The sequence below is a fragment of the Somniosus microcephalus genome, chromosome 33 (assembly GCF_052327205.1).
Source record: "Somniosus microcephalus isolate GS21.2 chromosome 33, FLI_Smic_1.0, whole genome shotgun sequence".
Taxonomy (NCBI): domain Eukaryota; kingdom Metazoa; phylum Chordata; class Chondrichthyes; order Squaliformes; family Somniosidae; genus Somniosus; species Somniosus microcephalus.
The window spans coordinates 4408440-4423968 of NC_141019.1; the positions used below are offsets into that span (position 1 = coordinate 4408440).

General features: G+C 45.5%; 1 protein-coding gene across 6 annotated transcripts in view; it reads right to left on the minus strand.

Moving 5' to 3' along the window:
• Positions 1–15529, minus strand: part of LOC147096943 (cytoplasmic dynein 1 intermediate chain 2-like) — a 74520-nt gene that overhangs the window by 38250 nt on the left and 20741 nt on the right. For 4 of the 6 annotated variants that reach the window (XM_085972610.1, XM_085972609.1, XM_085972613.1 and 1 more), the window contains exons 3-4: positions 8988–9105; positions 5185–5326 (exon numbers count right to left, since the gene is read on the minus strand). In XM_085972610.1, the coding sequence (XP_085828736.1) occupies positions 5185–5326; positions 8988–9105 (260 nt within the window). The remainder of the gene's footprint in view (positions 1–5184; positions 5327–8987; positions 9106–15529) is intronic. The other 2 variants (XM_085972614.1, XM_085972612.1) reach the window with 1 other exon arrangement.

Sequence of the window (15529 nt, forward strand, 5' to 3'; positions counted from 1 at the left end):
GCAATTAAAATCATTAGTGGCTTGTTTACAGCCACTTATCAATGGTTTTTTCCCAGCTTTTTGAATTTGATAGGTCGCCCACCAGTTTCCTGCTGTGCCTAGACCTCGTCTGTGAAGCTGAGGCGGGAGGTCACTGGCCATTGAATCAGCTGATGAGTTGACAGCTTCAAATGTCAAGTCAAAGGTCCCAGCTGATTGAGAAATGTTCCTTTAACCAGCAGCTTCTCTAAACTGCATTTCCACTACAGATTCAGAATGCTGCAAGTCTTTACACAATTCTCCATCCAGTCTGACCTCGTTACCTCTCCCACCATTGACAGATCGCTTCTGTCATCTCTACTTCACCTGCCATCTATTCCATCAACATGGGTGCACTTTATATACTCTCTCACCATGGTCCTCAGAATCCCACCACTATCAGCCCCAACAGGCACACCAGCAGCACCAACAACAGCACGAACCTTCTCTGTAATCAACTGATGCTGCACAGGACACAGGGCATCAGCACCCGAGCACATTGCTACCCAGGAGGCCATGGCCAGATTTACTTCACTTGACGCTGCACAGATTATTATCTGAACGGCAATAGATTGGGAAAAGGGGAAGTGTAACAAGACCTGGGTGTCCTTGTGCACCAGTCGCTGAAGGTAAGCATGCAGGTGCAGTAGGCGGTTAAGAAGGCAAATGGTATGTTGGCCTTCATAGCGAGAGGATTCGAGTACAGGAGCAAGGATGTCTTGCTGCAGTTGTACAGGGCCTTGGTGAGACCACACCTTGAGTATTGTGCAATTTTGGTCGCCTTATCTGAGGAAGGATGTTCTTGCCATGGAGAGAGTGCAGCGAAGATGCACCAGACTGATACCTGGGATAGCAGGAATGATATATGAGGAGAGAGTGGGTCGATTTGGCTTATATTCGCTAGAGTTTAGAAGAATGAGAAGGGATCTCATTGAAACTTATAAAATTCTAACAGGATTAGACAGACTAGATGCAGGAAGGATGTTCCCGATGGCGGGGAGTCCAGAACAAGGGGTTACAGTCTAAGGATAAGGGGTAAGCCATTTAGGACTGAGATGAGGCGGAATTTCTTCCCCCAGAGAGTGGTGAACCTGTGGAATTCTCTGCCACACAGGGCAGTTGAGGCCAATTCATTAAATATATTCAAGAAGGAGTTGGATATATTTCTTGAGGCTAAAGGGATCAAGGGATATGGGGAGAAAGCAGGGACAGGGTACTGAATTTGGATGATCAGCCATGATCTCATTAAATGGCGGAGCGGGCTCGAGGGGCCGAATGGCCTACTCCTGCTCCTATCTTCTATGTTTCACCCTGACTACCACATGATGCACCAGGTTGGCACCACCCCACACCAACACCATAAAGCATCCCTACAATGCCCAAGCCATTCCTTTCACACTCATCGCCATTGCGGGGGGGTACCGTTACATCTCACCATTCACTGCAGCTCACTAAGCCATTTCCAAAGGTGCACACAAATCTGTCCAAGAACGCAGTGTTGAAAATAAAGGTTTCAATGTTTGACACCACAGTAACAGAAACTTTACATGAACATTACATAAAACACCCAAGTGCCTATCCTTGTGTGTTGTTAGTTGGTTTGATTGCACTAGGATGAGGGTGAGTGTGAGGGGTGGCTAGTGAGATGGGGATGTGATAATGTAGATAAAGAGGGATGGGTGGAGGTGCAAGATAAGTTGGTGTGAGTAAGGATGTGCAGGAGTAGAGAAGGCAGAGTGATGGGGATGTGATGAGAGGCACAGCAGGATGAGGTTGAGTGTGGCTTTGTACTAAAGTTTTGTGATCTATTGAGATCATTGAAAAGTTTGCGGCACTGCACCCAGGTCCTCCTGACCACATCCCTGGTTGTGCCCTCCTCTGCAATGTGCAACCAGGCTGTGCTGATCTCCTAGGGAGGTCTCTTCTGCCCATTGGAAGGAAGAGGACGTCCCTGCATGCTGTGACTCCCTCCATAAGCATATGGAGGGAGTCATAGGAGAGCCTGGGTGCAGCCCTGCACCTCTGTGCAGTGATTGTCAGTGTTTGCAGCACCTCAATGCTGTAGAACACTGACAGCACAAATGTTAAAAGAAAGTTGGCCATGGTCCCTTTAAGGAAACTGGCTGATGACGTGTCATCAAATGACGTCATCAGACCTGCTTCCTCTAATTGGCCGGGAAACGCACTGGGTGGGCTTAACTAACCCAATCAAGGGAAATTCATTTCAGAGGCTGGGATGGAGACAGCAGCGGGGTCGGGACCCGCCACCAACATCACTCGCCACGGACCCGCCAAGGTTTGTAAAATCCAGCCCCAGGTCTTGAGCTGACACTCCAATGTAATACTGTGGGAGTACTGCATTGTCAGAGATACCACCTTTTTGGATGAGACATTAAACCAAGTCTGAATTCTGACAAAAGGTCATCGACCTGAAACGTTAACTCGGTTTCTCTTGCCACAGGTGCTGCCGGACCTGCTGAGTATTTCCAGCATTTTCTGTTTTTATTTCTGAATCTTCAGGTAGACAGAAAAGATCTCTTTACACTTCTTGAGGGGAGCAGGGAGTTCTCCTGGTGTCCTGGCCAAGATTCCTTCTTCAACCAAAACCACCAAAAACAGATTAACTGGTCATTATCTCAGTTCAGTTTGTGGGAGCTTGCTGTGTGCAAATTGGCTTTTGCATTTCTTACATTAACAACAATGACTACACTTCAAAATAAATTCATTAGATGTGAAGCGCTTTGGGACACCCTGAGGACGTGGTATGTCTTCAATGCTATGTATTCTCCACACACCATAGGATTATAGCTTAGCTTGATGGGCTTTGGGGAAATCAAGGGATGAGCAAGCACATCATTACATGGTAGGTAGGTTGTGCTACATGTGTCTCCGACTCTCACATCATATAAAGCCCAAGGACTTGCATCATTGCAGCAGTTTGTCTGACCTGAAACTAAGCCAAATCGAACCACTTAACACAACCTTCACCCATACAAACTATACCTCTGCAGGGTGCGTGGGGACAGATAGTTGAGATCATGGTGTGTGGAAGATGCATATCATTCAAAGGATGAAGATATCCCTACCAGGTAGGTAATCTATCATCTTCATTCTGCATATCATAGGAGCTTCCAAAAGTAGCAGATATTTAAGAGGGGGAAGCCCCCACGCAGGAGCCTTTACATCAGCACTGTCAAGAGCTGCAGTCAAATCTAGGCAGTAAATGAAGGCTAGAAACAAAATTAACCGTACAGTTTTCCATGCAAGAAATGTAAACTCATGGGGCAGCACAAATTGGATTAACTGACTTCATTGCACAATCTTTTACCATTTTGTGTTATAAGCTATGTTAGTGGATGTCCTGCAGGAATGAATCAAAGGATCTAACTGAGGGGATGAGAGACACCTAGCTAACAAGCCTTCAAACAGAATGTCTCCGGCATCAGATGTGATGTTTGACCCCTCCCTCCAACTGTGAAAAGAAATCCCTCCTGAGAGGCACTGGGATCCTGCCTCTGCTCATTGTGCTATGTCTAAGTGCCTAGGCTTGCAGGGCCAATCACGGATACCAGCACAACTTCTGTTCTGTCCGCTTGTATCTTTTAACCTGCAAATGGAGGAAACACATACAGAAACCTCTGTATTCAGGAGAAGGAAAGGCCATCCAGCTTCCAAGCGGACATGACCTCTCTCCTTGACCAGGAAGATGTTAGGTGGATCTTCTACTGGCAACGATGAACTCTGAGATGACAGAACACCTGCTGCTATGCTGTTTATGCTAGCTAAATGCTGATCATTGAATATTCTCATGATCAAGACCCCAGAGTACTAGTAGGATCACATCTTGAAAAAGGGAGCTAGACGGAGTTGCTCCTTTGCTTGTTGCTGTAGCAGACGACGCTATTGTTGTCCAACCACATACACGTCAGCTTGTCCTGTACCTGTAGTCTGGAAGCACACAACCCCCCCCCCCCGCCAATCCCTGAATGTGGTAATAGGTACATCCCAAACGTTTGAGGCACCCATCTGCAGGGGAGCTGGAAGTCAAGGTAAATTTGCAATAAGAGCAGTCCACTTGGCACATTAATCAGTTGGAACCAAGACCAGTATGCTGGCAGACCTCAGGTATGGGGTTCTGAAGAACAAATTCATCCAGATATAGATATACATGGAGATGCTGCGTTCAGAGATACCTCGTGACCAGGGCCAGTCATTTTGCAAAAACTTGGGTGCTGTGGGGAGGCCGAGGTACGGATAACTTTGCCACTTGAAATTGAACCAGAGAAACTTCAAGTTGTGTTCCCATATGGCGATATGGAAGCATGCATCCTTTAGATCTATGGAAGCTAAACTGTTCCCTGAGCACATGGTATCAATAATCTGTGACATGGGGTCAGGTGAAACATTCAAGTGCCCACCCCCTCCCACCTTTAAAAAGGGGACAACACTAATTTCATTTTGGAGACTAGGTCCTTTGAGAGGAGCAAAGAATCTTTAGCTGGGGAGAAACAAACTAGCACAATGGTGCAAGACCCTGGGACCGCATACAACGTGGGAGCATGGCATCCGCACACTGCAAATGGTATGTCCAGATCCAGCTAGGCTAGCTGTGTGGAGAATGTGGACCAAAGAAGAACGTATATTTTGTCTACTGGGCATCAGGTCAAACAAAAAATCTGGAATAGTATAAAGGATCCAGTGAGTCAAATCAGCAGCCACATTCTCCTTGGCTCCCCACCACCCCCTTTTTTTTGCTGGTTCATGTAGCACATTACCTGATGCTTCTGACAGCAAGGGGCAGGTACCAGGGCCGATCCAAAATAATTTTAACTATTGCCAAGTTTTCATTCAACTCGGTCCGTCATCTGAGCCCATCAGAAGCTACATTAAATTCAATTAACAGGACAAAACATATGATAACAGAACAGCTTAGGCCCGGCGCGTCGCAACCTGGAGTGTGATTGCATTTTCACTCAAGAGTAAAATCTTATTGTGGGTTGTCTCAACTCAAAGCATGTCGCCCGCCGACTGAGTGAGCGGTAATGTTTGAACAGTTCGCTGGTGAAAAGGTGTGTGGAATGAGGGTCTGAAACAGAAACTGAAAAGGAAGGAAAATTACAGCGAACAAAAAAACCCCAAAATGACTAAAATTCAGAATTGTCTTACCGGGCTCCGACTGTGCCCTCCACAGATTCCTGGCTCTCAGACTCACTTGGCGTTCCCAGCGATTTGTTCGATGGAGAAATAGGAGAATGGACTAAATAATTGAACAAACAGGTGTCTCCAGTTACTGTCCGCAGCGGCTGCACTATTAACGATGTGCATTAATTAAATTAAATAAAATGGGAATTGTTAGATAAAAACATTATGGAGAAATTAAACAGAAAAAGGAATGAAAACAAAAAACACAGAAAAGGAAGAAAATAACATTTGTTAAAAGGCTGTTCAAAGCAGAATCTGTATTGCAATAGTAAGCTCATCAAGACAGCCCCAATAGTGCTAACTAGTGGCACAAAACAATACAGGGAAGGAGCTACAGTGCGCAGAGTACGCTGCTGAGAATCTGATAGGGGTCAGCTATTGAATCTGAAAAATCCACCCACCTGACAGATAATCATGGGATTAGTGTTTGAAATGATTGCTTCTAATTGAATTTTCAGACAATCTGCATAATATTTAGCTATCCTGTTTCATCTAAGTCTCATTGCATTTTGCCCCAAGGATTGTATTCAATGCACAGAAGACACCTATTCTCTGTACTTTCATGTGAATACGCCAGTTTTAAATTGATTCGGTCCTTTTAAAACCGCAGACACATGCAGCAGACACCCGGGGGGGGTTAAAAATAAAAATATGGGAGACCCGACTCCAACCTGCCCACATCCGGTTTTAACGGAGGCAGGTTTGGGGGGGGGGGGGGGGGGGGAAGGGTCGGGCGACTAACCTGCTCTCCAGAGGCGGGTTGATCATTAACATATTTTAATGAGGCAGCATGCCCAAGATTTTATCTCTGTTCCAGATTTAATGCTGGCCAGCCGGGTTTCCCAGGCCTCGGGAAACCCGGCAGCTGAAGGGAGGCGAGAACGGGCAGAACACTGCTTGTGGGCCAGGAGGAGCAGGAGTGCTTTCCCCACCGGCCCACCAAGCTTACCTGCTTCCATCCCTGCGACCAGACACCCGTAATTGAACCCCCTACCGCAATCGGGCCCCCCCCATGTTTGATCCTCGGCTACGGCCTGGTGCTGCAGGCCTACCCGCCCGACAGCTAGCCAGCCTCTCAATCTGGTTGGCTGCGGCCGGGAAATGGATTCAAAAAATTGAAAGGATTTAACATTTTAAAGTACTTCCGGGATTTCCGGCCGCTAAACCTCCCACCGCCTCCCCGTTATTATCAGGGTCCTGGTGAACCCTCATTTTCAATTTGTACACCCCCCCTAAAATTACTTCTGCCTTCTTTGTTTAAAAAGTTTATTTAAAAATACATGTCACAACCACAAACTCACACTTCCATTCTCCATTGGGCTATTATTGGGAAGAGATGCCAAGCAACAGCCAGGCACTTCCCAAGTGATAAAGAGGAAAGACAGATTCCTCACATAACTCTGGCAACTGGATCAGGATCAACAGAGGCAAGGCCTGAGAAAAGGTCACCCGAGTGCTTTCCCATCTGGGGAACGGCAGAGACAGCAAAAGATAAAGGAAAGCTTATATATTAGAGAAAAGAGCTTTAAAAAATTCACACAAAAAACTACCTTACTGTAAATTTTATTAAATAATTTAATTGTTGCCAATCTCTTTCAATCCTCCAAGATTGTCCTCAAATGTCACTCATTCTCTTGGTCTTTTTGGCTTGGGTTTCTGCATCATAATTCCTGTTTTTGATGTTCTCTTCCAATCTATTTTTTCCACATATAGTCACTCAGATACTCTTTTCTATCTGATAATCAAGAGTCTTCAGAAGATCACAAAGACGAGGGAGGCCATTCGGCCAGTCTAGCTGATTTTTTCCATAGAAACCTACAGTCCCATTATCACAGCATCTCATTGCCCCTTGAATGACTCCAGAGTTATTGCCTCCACTCCTCTACCCAGAGCCTATGCCAGGTATTTAATCGGTGTAAGAAGTGCTTCCTGACATCAGTCCTGAACTGGCCTTTTACTAGTTTACCCCTATGTCCATAGCTGTGGTTTAACTCAAAGTAGTTCTCAGGATCCTCTATATACCCTCTCATTCACCTCCTTTCAACAGTGAAGAGGCCTTTCCTCATAATTCAACGACACTAGGGGTCAGCCTCATGGCCCTTCTCTGCAACACTTCCACGGCCTGGATGTTTCTCGGTGCCTTGCTGATGAGAAATGGACACAGTATTCAAGATGCAGCCTGACCAGAGCACTGTACAGCTTCACCACGACAGCCTGAAAAATAAACTCTACTCAGGGCGGGCGAAAGAAGGGAGGCAGCTGCTAAGCTGAAAATGTTTAATTTCGGTGATGAGGCCTCAACACAACCTGAGCTGCCTCAGACCGCACAGGCTCCAGAGGCTACCCTCCACCGACGTCTGAATTCTGGATGGCGGGCTTGCAGTCAAACGGAGCAAATATGGGAACATGTAGGAGGCCATGTTTCCCTCACCTGCATCAAATTAATGTAGGCCCACTCAAATATAGGTGGGTGTACACTGCCCCAACGGAGTCTGCCCCTGTCAAATGGCGAGTACGCAATCAGTTAACTTTCCACCCCCACCCACTCCAGAACTCCTGAAGAACTGGTGGAGCAAGGCAGAAAGACCAAGTCCATAAGTGTTGAGTCTACTAACCCTCCTAGATCTCTCTCAGCCTCTTGCCGAGCTAATTCAATACCATTCATTGAGTATTTTGTTGGGTAAGGGTATGAAGGGATATGCAACAAAGATGGGTAAATGGAGTTATGATACAGATCAGCCATGACCTAATTGAATGGCGGAACAGACTCAAGGGGCTGAATGGCCTCCTCCTGTTCCTATTCTAGTCCCTTTTTTGAGGCCGTCTCTCCTTTTAACTCACAATCTATGTTGGGCCAGACATTAAGCCCAGTTAATCTATTTTTGATGGTCGAGGGGTGAATATTGGCCAGGACACAGTGAAAACACTCACTCTTCTTTAGTACTATGGGATCTTTAATATCTACCTGAATCGGCAGACAGGGCCTCAATTTAACATCCAAAAGGATGGATCTTCTCTACTTTATCTTCGAACTTTGCCAAATAGCCATGACAACTCAATCCTGTAGTAACAGTGCGCTGTCGATAACGCCCAGAGAACTGTGGGCTGATTCAACATTGTATGGCATAAGCCAATAGCCCAGTAGAGTGTGGGCAGAGCTGTGTTCCACTGCTAGTGTGAGTTTATAGGGTTATGATATAGTTTAACATTTGATAACAATGAGAAGAAAAGAGTGAAACTGTAGTTTAGGTGGCATCCAAATTTCAATTGTAAGAAACCATGCCGAGATTGAAGCAGGTTTTGTTGCTTGCATTGTGAAGAATGGCTTGTCCCAGGCTCTGTTCCTCTCCTTCGTAAGGTTTTGTCAAACTTTAAAATAGTTAAGAGCATTTTTTAATAGTCTCCACATCAACAATCGCACCACCTAACTGCACAGAAAGAGATCGCATTGGAACTTAAAAGAAAATTAATGTGCAGTTTTCTGAATCAGTCAGTCGCGCACATGATCTGAAGCCAATACACAAACAGCCAAATCATGTTCCACTACAGAAACTTTAGAATTGAGTCATTCATTTTCCATGAGAGGCAATTTGAAGGGCAGAAAGAATTGAAACAAATGAACAAAACAAAACAAAACAAATGTTCAATTTGGTTGACCAGAATAACAAGTTTCACTGCCAGTGACCACGTGAAAACCGTTTATTGTTCCAATCTATTTGTAACAATAAAGGATTTGTGACCCAGTCTTAGACACTTCACAGACTCACCCATGGAGGGCTCTGTAGTTATGCCAATGCTCTGAAGTAGTGCTTCAGTCTCTTTACGCTTTCTCTCCAGATCCAACTCATCCTGTGAGGCAGAAGGGGTCTCCTTCTTGAAATCACCCTGAAAGCATTTTAATAAGATTCACTGCTTGAGGCTTTTACACTATCTCACAAAACTATTTGCATACTCTGCGCCATACCTCATCCAGAATCAAAGCCATGAAAGGTATAAATGTTCAGTACTTGCAAACAAGAAATCACTGGTCACAGAGCAGTTTAGTTATTACTAACAGCAGAATATGAAACACAAAAAAGTTTTTAAATGTTATATTAATATCCACTCTAAAATATTTTTTTCAATGCAAAGAACATAGGAAATCAAAGATGAGAAAAAGCCCATTAGACCCATCAAAACTCATCCAACTGCATTTTGAACTCCCCTCTCTTTGTAAATTATCCCAAACATGTGTCACGCTTTGACTAAAGACTTTAAAACAAAATGTACTTTTGATTAATTGAAATTTGTGTTCTCCGATTGTACCAGCCTGATTTACACTGAAACATATTCTGGGCTTACTTCATCTATACCATTCAATATCCCACAATTTAATTCCCCCGCTCCCTTAACCCATCTTCTTTCTGGACCAGTAGTTTCCAAAAGTTTGTGTGGGGGCACCCCGCAAATATTTACCCACACATTGTTTGTTTTTAATTGTTTCTCCATCGGTCTCAACATTGAAAGTGATGACGCCACTGTCACTTCCTGGTTCCTTTTTTAGATGTATATGGAGTTTATATCCTGAAATATGAACATCTCTTGTGTTAATACAATATTGAATTAAAAAAAAGGGGGGCATTACTGCAGTTGCAGTCATGTGGGGGCGATTTTGTCTGCACATGATAAATGGCCGAGGGGTGGGCAGGGCGTGTGCGATAGGTCAGCGTGGGACCAGTATGATTTTCAGGGTCAACCTTCATTGTCATGTACGATAGCAAAATACTGCAGATGCTGGAAATCCGAAATAACAACAGAAAATGCTGGAAAAACTCAGCAGGCCAGGCAACATCCGTGGAGAGAAAACAGAGTCGATGTTTCGGGTCAAAACCCTTTTTCAAAACTGGAAAGGAAATGAAATAGATCGAAAGGCAGGGCTGGGAGAGAACAAAAGAAGTGAAGAGACATTAAGAGGTATCCAAAACCAGACGAGATGGTGATAGGACTAGTGGAGACAAAAGATGGCTCAGATTAGGTGTGAAATGTTCTGGCAGAATGGGAGACAGCTGCCATGTGGGAGAGAGAAAAAAAAGGTGGGGGGGAAAAGGCCCAAAACACAGATGTGGATAAAATATAAGCAAAAATGTAATGGGGGCCGAGGTTATGATCTGAAATTGTTGAACTCGATGTTGAGTCCGGAAGGCTGTAAAGTGCCTAATCGGAAGATGAGGTGCTGTTCCTCGAGTTTATGCCAAGCTTCCGTGGAACAATGTAAGAGCCTGAGTACAGTGAGGTCAGAGTGGGAATGGGGCGGTGAATTAAAGTGACAGGCGACCGGAAGCTCGGGGTCCCCCTTACGGACTGAACGGAGGTGTTCCGCAAAGTGTGTGTTGTCGAGCTCTCCATTTTGGAGGCAGGAAAATTAAAGAGTTTGATGCCTTTTGTCAAAAATTGCAAAAGAAAGAACTCCATATGGCATAACTTCAAGGCTAGTGTTTTAATGTAAAAAAAATTAATATTTTCTTAAACATACTTGTACAATATAAACAAACATTTGACAGTGAATTCAATCTTACAGTCGTGTCATTAGAATCATGAACTTGAATGACTCCCTTGAAACTCCTATGCGCCCATAACAGTCTATGAATAAATCCAAATTTTCAAACATTTACTCAGTGAAATTTTCAGAAAAGGAATTAAAATCCTCCCTCAAACACAGGACATATAATTTAAGAGACCTTAAATTACAATGACAGCCTTCTTTTTCTCATATACCAGGCCTTAATTTTGTTGAGTGATGTTGGATGATAACTCCTCAATGTGTATGAAGCTAGGAGTAAAAGATTTACTACACTCATTTCCACTCAATTTTTCTCATGTGATGCTTTTAAAGCCGCTCACACAGAAATGTGCAGTACAGACAGGATGATAGCTGCGTAAGATGAGCACCATTCTCCCCCAATGACCAGAATCTGATAAAAACGTAAAACTTCAAAACAAAAGAAAATAATTTGGAATTAAGTTAATTATATTTTTTTTGTTGGATTCTCAAGAAATACATTCATGTATATGAAGTCACTGTACTACTCGGAGCTCCGACACGGCAAGAGAGCCCCAGGTGGGCAGAGGAAACGTTTCAAGGACACCCTCAAAGCCTCCTTGAAAAAGTGCAACATCCCCACCGACACCTGGGAATCCCTGGCCCAAGACCGCACAAAGTGGAGGAGAAGCATCCGGGAAGGCGCCGCACACCTCGAGTCTCTTCGCCGGGAGCAAGCAGAAGCCAAGCGCAAACAGCACAAAGAGCGCACGTCAACCCAAGCACCCTACCCACCCGCCCCTTCAACCACCGTCTGCCCCACCTGTGACAGAGACTGTGGGTCCTGCATTGGACTCATCAGTCACCTGAGAACTCATTTTTAGTGTGGAAGCAAATCATCCTCGGTTCCCGAGGGACTGCCGAAGAAGAAGAGACACAAGTGTACATTCACAGCTATATTTTGTGAAGCCAGTCCCTAAGATACCCTGTCCACATCTCTTCCCTTCATTGTATACTCATGTTGCTCATCCAATATAGAATACACTTGTCACTATTCAATGTAATTGGTCATTTGTCTGCCCAATTGCACAACTGATATTAATTCTTCTGCAAATCTTTGGCTACATCATTTGTCTCTACTGTTCTCCCTATTTTAGTGTTGTCCCCAAATATAACAAGCTTACAAGCTGGCTACCACAGAGCTTCGTATCAAATAGCAATGCTAAAATATAAAAAAGCGACAACACTTTTAATGGTCCAACTGTTCTAGGTTTTTAGGGCTTGTCAAGTTCATTACAATTTTTGTTTTGGAAGGAGCTGTTCTGCCAAAGATTAAGAATTTCAACATTTCTCTCTTGCTTCAGCTATGAAGTGCTAACACCTCGATCAGCTCTCCTCAAGTGCAGTTACACTTCACTTTGCCATAGCTGCCAAAATATCGATAATGTTTGTCAAGCGAACTTTGAACCCTGAACCTCAACAGGCAGATTGAGCCCACCAGAAGTTTGCTCAATGAGCAAAAAAGGAAGGGGCAGGGAAATCCTAGCTTTATCATCGAATCATACAGCACAGAAGACCATTCGGCCCATTGTGCCTGTGCCGGCTCTTCGACCGAGCTCTCCAATTAGTCCCACTCCCCACTGCTCTTGCCCCAGAGCCCTGCAAAACTTTCTCCCCTTCAAGTATTTCTCCAATTCCCCCTTTTGAAAGTTACTATTGAATCTGCTTCCACTGTCCTTTCAGGCAGCGCATTCCAGATCACAACAACTCGCGTAAAGAAACTTCTCCTCATCTCCCCTGCTTCTTTTGCCAATTATCTTCAATCTGTGGCCTTTGGTTACCGACCCTCCTGCCAGTGGAAACAGTTTCTCCCTCTCTACTCTGTCAAATCCCCACATAATTTTGAACAAATCTATCAAATCTCCCCTTAACCTTCTCTGCTCTAAGGAGAACAATCCCAGCTTCTCCAGTCTCTCCACATCACTGAAGTCCCTCATCCCTGGTACCATTCTGGTCAATCTCCCCTTAACCTTCTCTGCTCTAAGGAGAACAATCCCAGCTTCTCCAGTCTCTCCACATCACTGAAGTCCCTCATCCCTGGTACCATTCTAGTAAATCTCCCCTTAACGTTCCCTGCTCTGAGGAGAACAATCCCAGCTTCTCCAGTCTCTCCACATAACTGAAGTCCCTCATCCCTGGTACCATTCTGGTCAATCTCCCCTTAACCGTCTCTGCTCTAAGGAGAACATTCCCAGCTTCTCCAGTCTCTCCAGATCACTGAAGTCCCTCATCCCTGGTACCATTCTGGTAAATCTCCCCTTAACCTTCTCTGCTCTAAAGAGAACAATCCCAGCTTCTCCAGTCTCTCCATATCACTGAAGTCCCTCATCCCTGGTACCATTCTGGTAAATCTCTCCTTACCCTTCTCTGCTCTGAGGAGAACAATCCCAGCTTCTCCAGTCTCTCCACATAACTGAAGTCCCTCATCCCTGGTACCATTCTGGTCAATCTCCCCTTAACCTTCTCTGCTCTAAGGAGAACAACCCCAGCTTCTCCAGTCTCTCCATATCACTGAAGTCCCTCATCCCTGGTACCATTCTGGTAAATCTCTCCTTACCCTTCTCTGCTCTGAGGAGAACAATCCCAGCTTCTCCAGTCTCTCCACATAACTGAAGTCCCTCATCCCTGGTACCATTCTAGTAAATCTCCCCTTAACCTTCCCTGCTCTAAGGAGAACAATCCCAGCTTCTCCAGTCTCTCCACATCACTGAAGTCCCTCATCCCTGGTACCATTCTGGTCAATCTCCCCTTAACCGTCTCTGCTCTAAGGAGAACATTCCCAGCTTCTCCAGTCTCTCCAGATCACTGAAGTCCCTCATCCCTGGTACCATTCTGGTAAATCTCCCCTTAACCTTCTCTGCTCTAAAGAGAACAATCCCAGCTTCTCCAGTCTCTCCACATCACTGAAGTCCCTCATCCCTGGTACCATTCTGGTCAATCTCCCCTTAACCGTCTCTGCTCTAAGGAGAACATTCCCAGCTTCTCCAGTCTCTCCACATCACTGAAGTCCCTCATCCCTGGTACCATTCTGGTAAATCTCCCCTTAACCTTCTCTGCTCTAAAGAGAACAATCCCAGCTTCTCCAGTCTCTCCACATCACTGAAGTCCCTCATCCCTGGTACCATTCTGGTCAATCTCCCCTTAACCGTCTCTGCTCTAAGGAGAACATTCCCAGCTTCTCCAGTCTCTCCACATCACTGAAGTCCCTCATCCCTGATACCATTCTGGTCAATCTCCCCTTAACCTTCTCTGCTCTAAGGAGAACAATCCCAGCTTCTCCAGTCTCTCCACATCACTGAAGTCCCTCATCCCTGGTAACATTCTGGTCAATCTCCCCTTAACCTTCTCTGCTCTAAGGAGAACAATCCCAGCTTCTCCAGTCTCTCCACATCACTGAAGTCCCTCATCCCTGGTACCATTCTGGTCAATCTCCCCTTAACCTTCTCTGCTCTAAGGAGAACAATCCCAGCTTCTCCAGTCTCTCCACATCACTGAAGTCCCTCATCCCTGGTAACATTCTGGTCAATCTCCCCTTAACCTTCTCTGCTCTAAGGAGAACAATCCCAGCTTCTCCAGTCTCTCCACATCACTGAAGTCCCTCATCCCTGGTACCATTCTGGTCAATCTCCCCTTAACCTTCTCTGCTCTAAGGAGAACAATCCCAGCTTCTCCAGTCTCTCCACATCACTGAAGTCCCTCATCCCTGGTACCATTCTAGTAAATCTCCCCTTAACGTTCCCTGCTCTGAGGAGAACAATCCCAGCTTCTCCAGTCTCTCCACATAACTGAAGTCCCTCATCCCTGGTACCATTCTGGTCAATCTCCCCTTAACCGTCTCTGCTCTAAGGAGAACATTCCCAGCTTCTCCAGTCTCTCCACATCACTGAAGTCCCTCATCCCTGGTACCATTCTGGTAAATCTCCCCTTAACCTTCTCTGCTCTAAAGAGAACAATCCCAGCTTCTCCAGTCTCTCCACATCACTGAAGTCCCTCATCCCTGGTACCATTCTGGTCAATCTCCCCTTAACCGTCTCTGCTCTAAGGAGAACATTCCCAGCTTCTCCAGTCTCTCCACATCACTGAAGTCCCTCATCCCTGATACCATTCTGGTCAATCTCCCCTTAACCTTCTCTGCTCTAAGGAGAACAATCCCAGCTTCTCCAGTCTCTCCACATCACTGAAGTCCCTCACCCCTGGTACCATTCTGGTAAATCTCCCCTTAACCGTCTCTGCTCTAAGGAGAACAACCCCAGCTTCTCCACGTCACTGAAGTCCCTCATCCCTGGTACCATTCTGGTCAATCTCCCCTTAACCTTCTCTGCTCCAAGGAGAACAATCCCAGCTTCTCCAGTCTCTCCACATCACTGAAGTCCCTCGTCCCTGGTACCATTCTAGTAAATCTCCCCTTAACCGTCTCTGCTCTAAGGAGAACAACCCCAGCTTCTCCACGTCACTGAAGTCCCTCATCCCTGGTACCATTCTGGTCAATCTCCCCTTAACCTTCTCTGCTCCAAGGAGAACAATCCCAGCTTCTCCAGTCTCTCCACATCACTGAAGTCCCTCAACCCTGGTACCATTCTAGTAAATCTCCCCTTAACCGTCTCTGCTCTAAGGAGAACAACCCCAGCTTCTCCAGTCTCTCCACATCACTGAAGTCCCTCATCCCTGGTACCATTCTAGTAAATCTCCCCTTAACCTTCTCTGCTCTAAGGAGAACAATCCCAGCTTCTC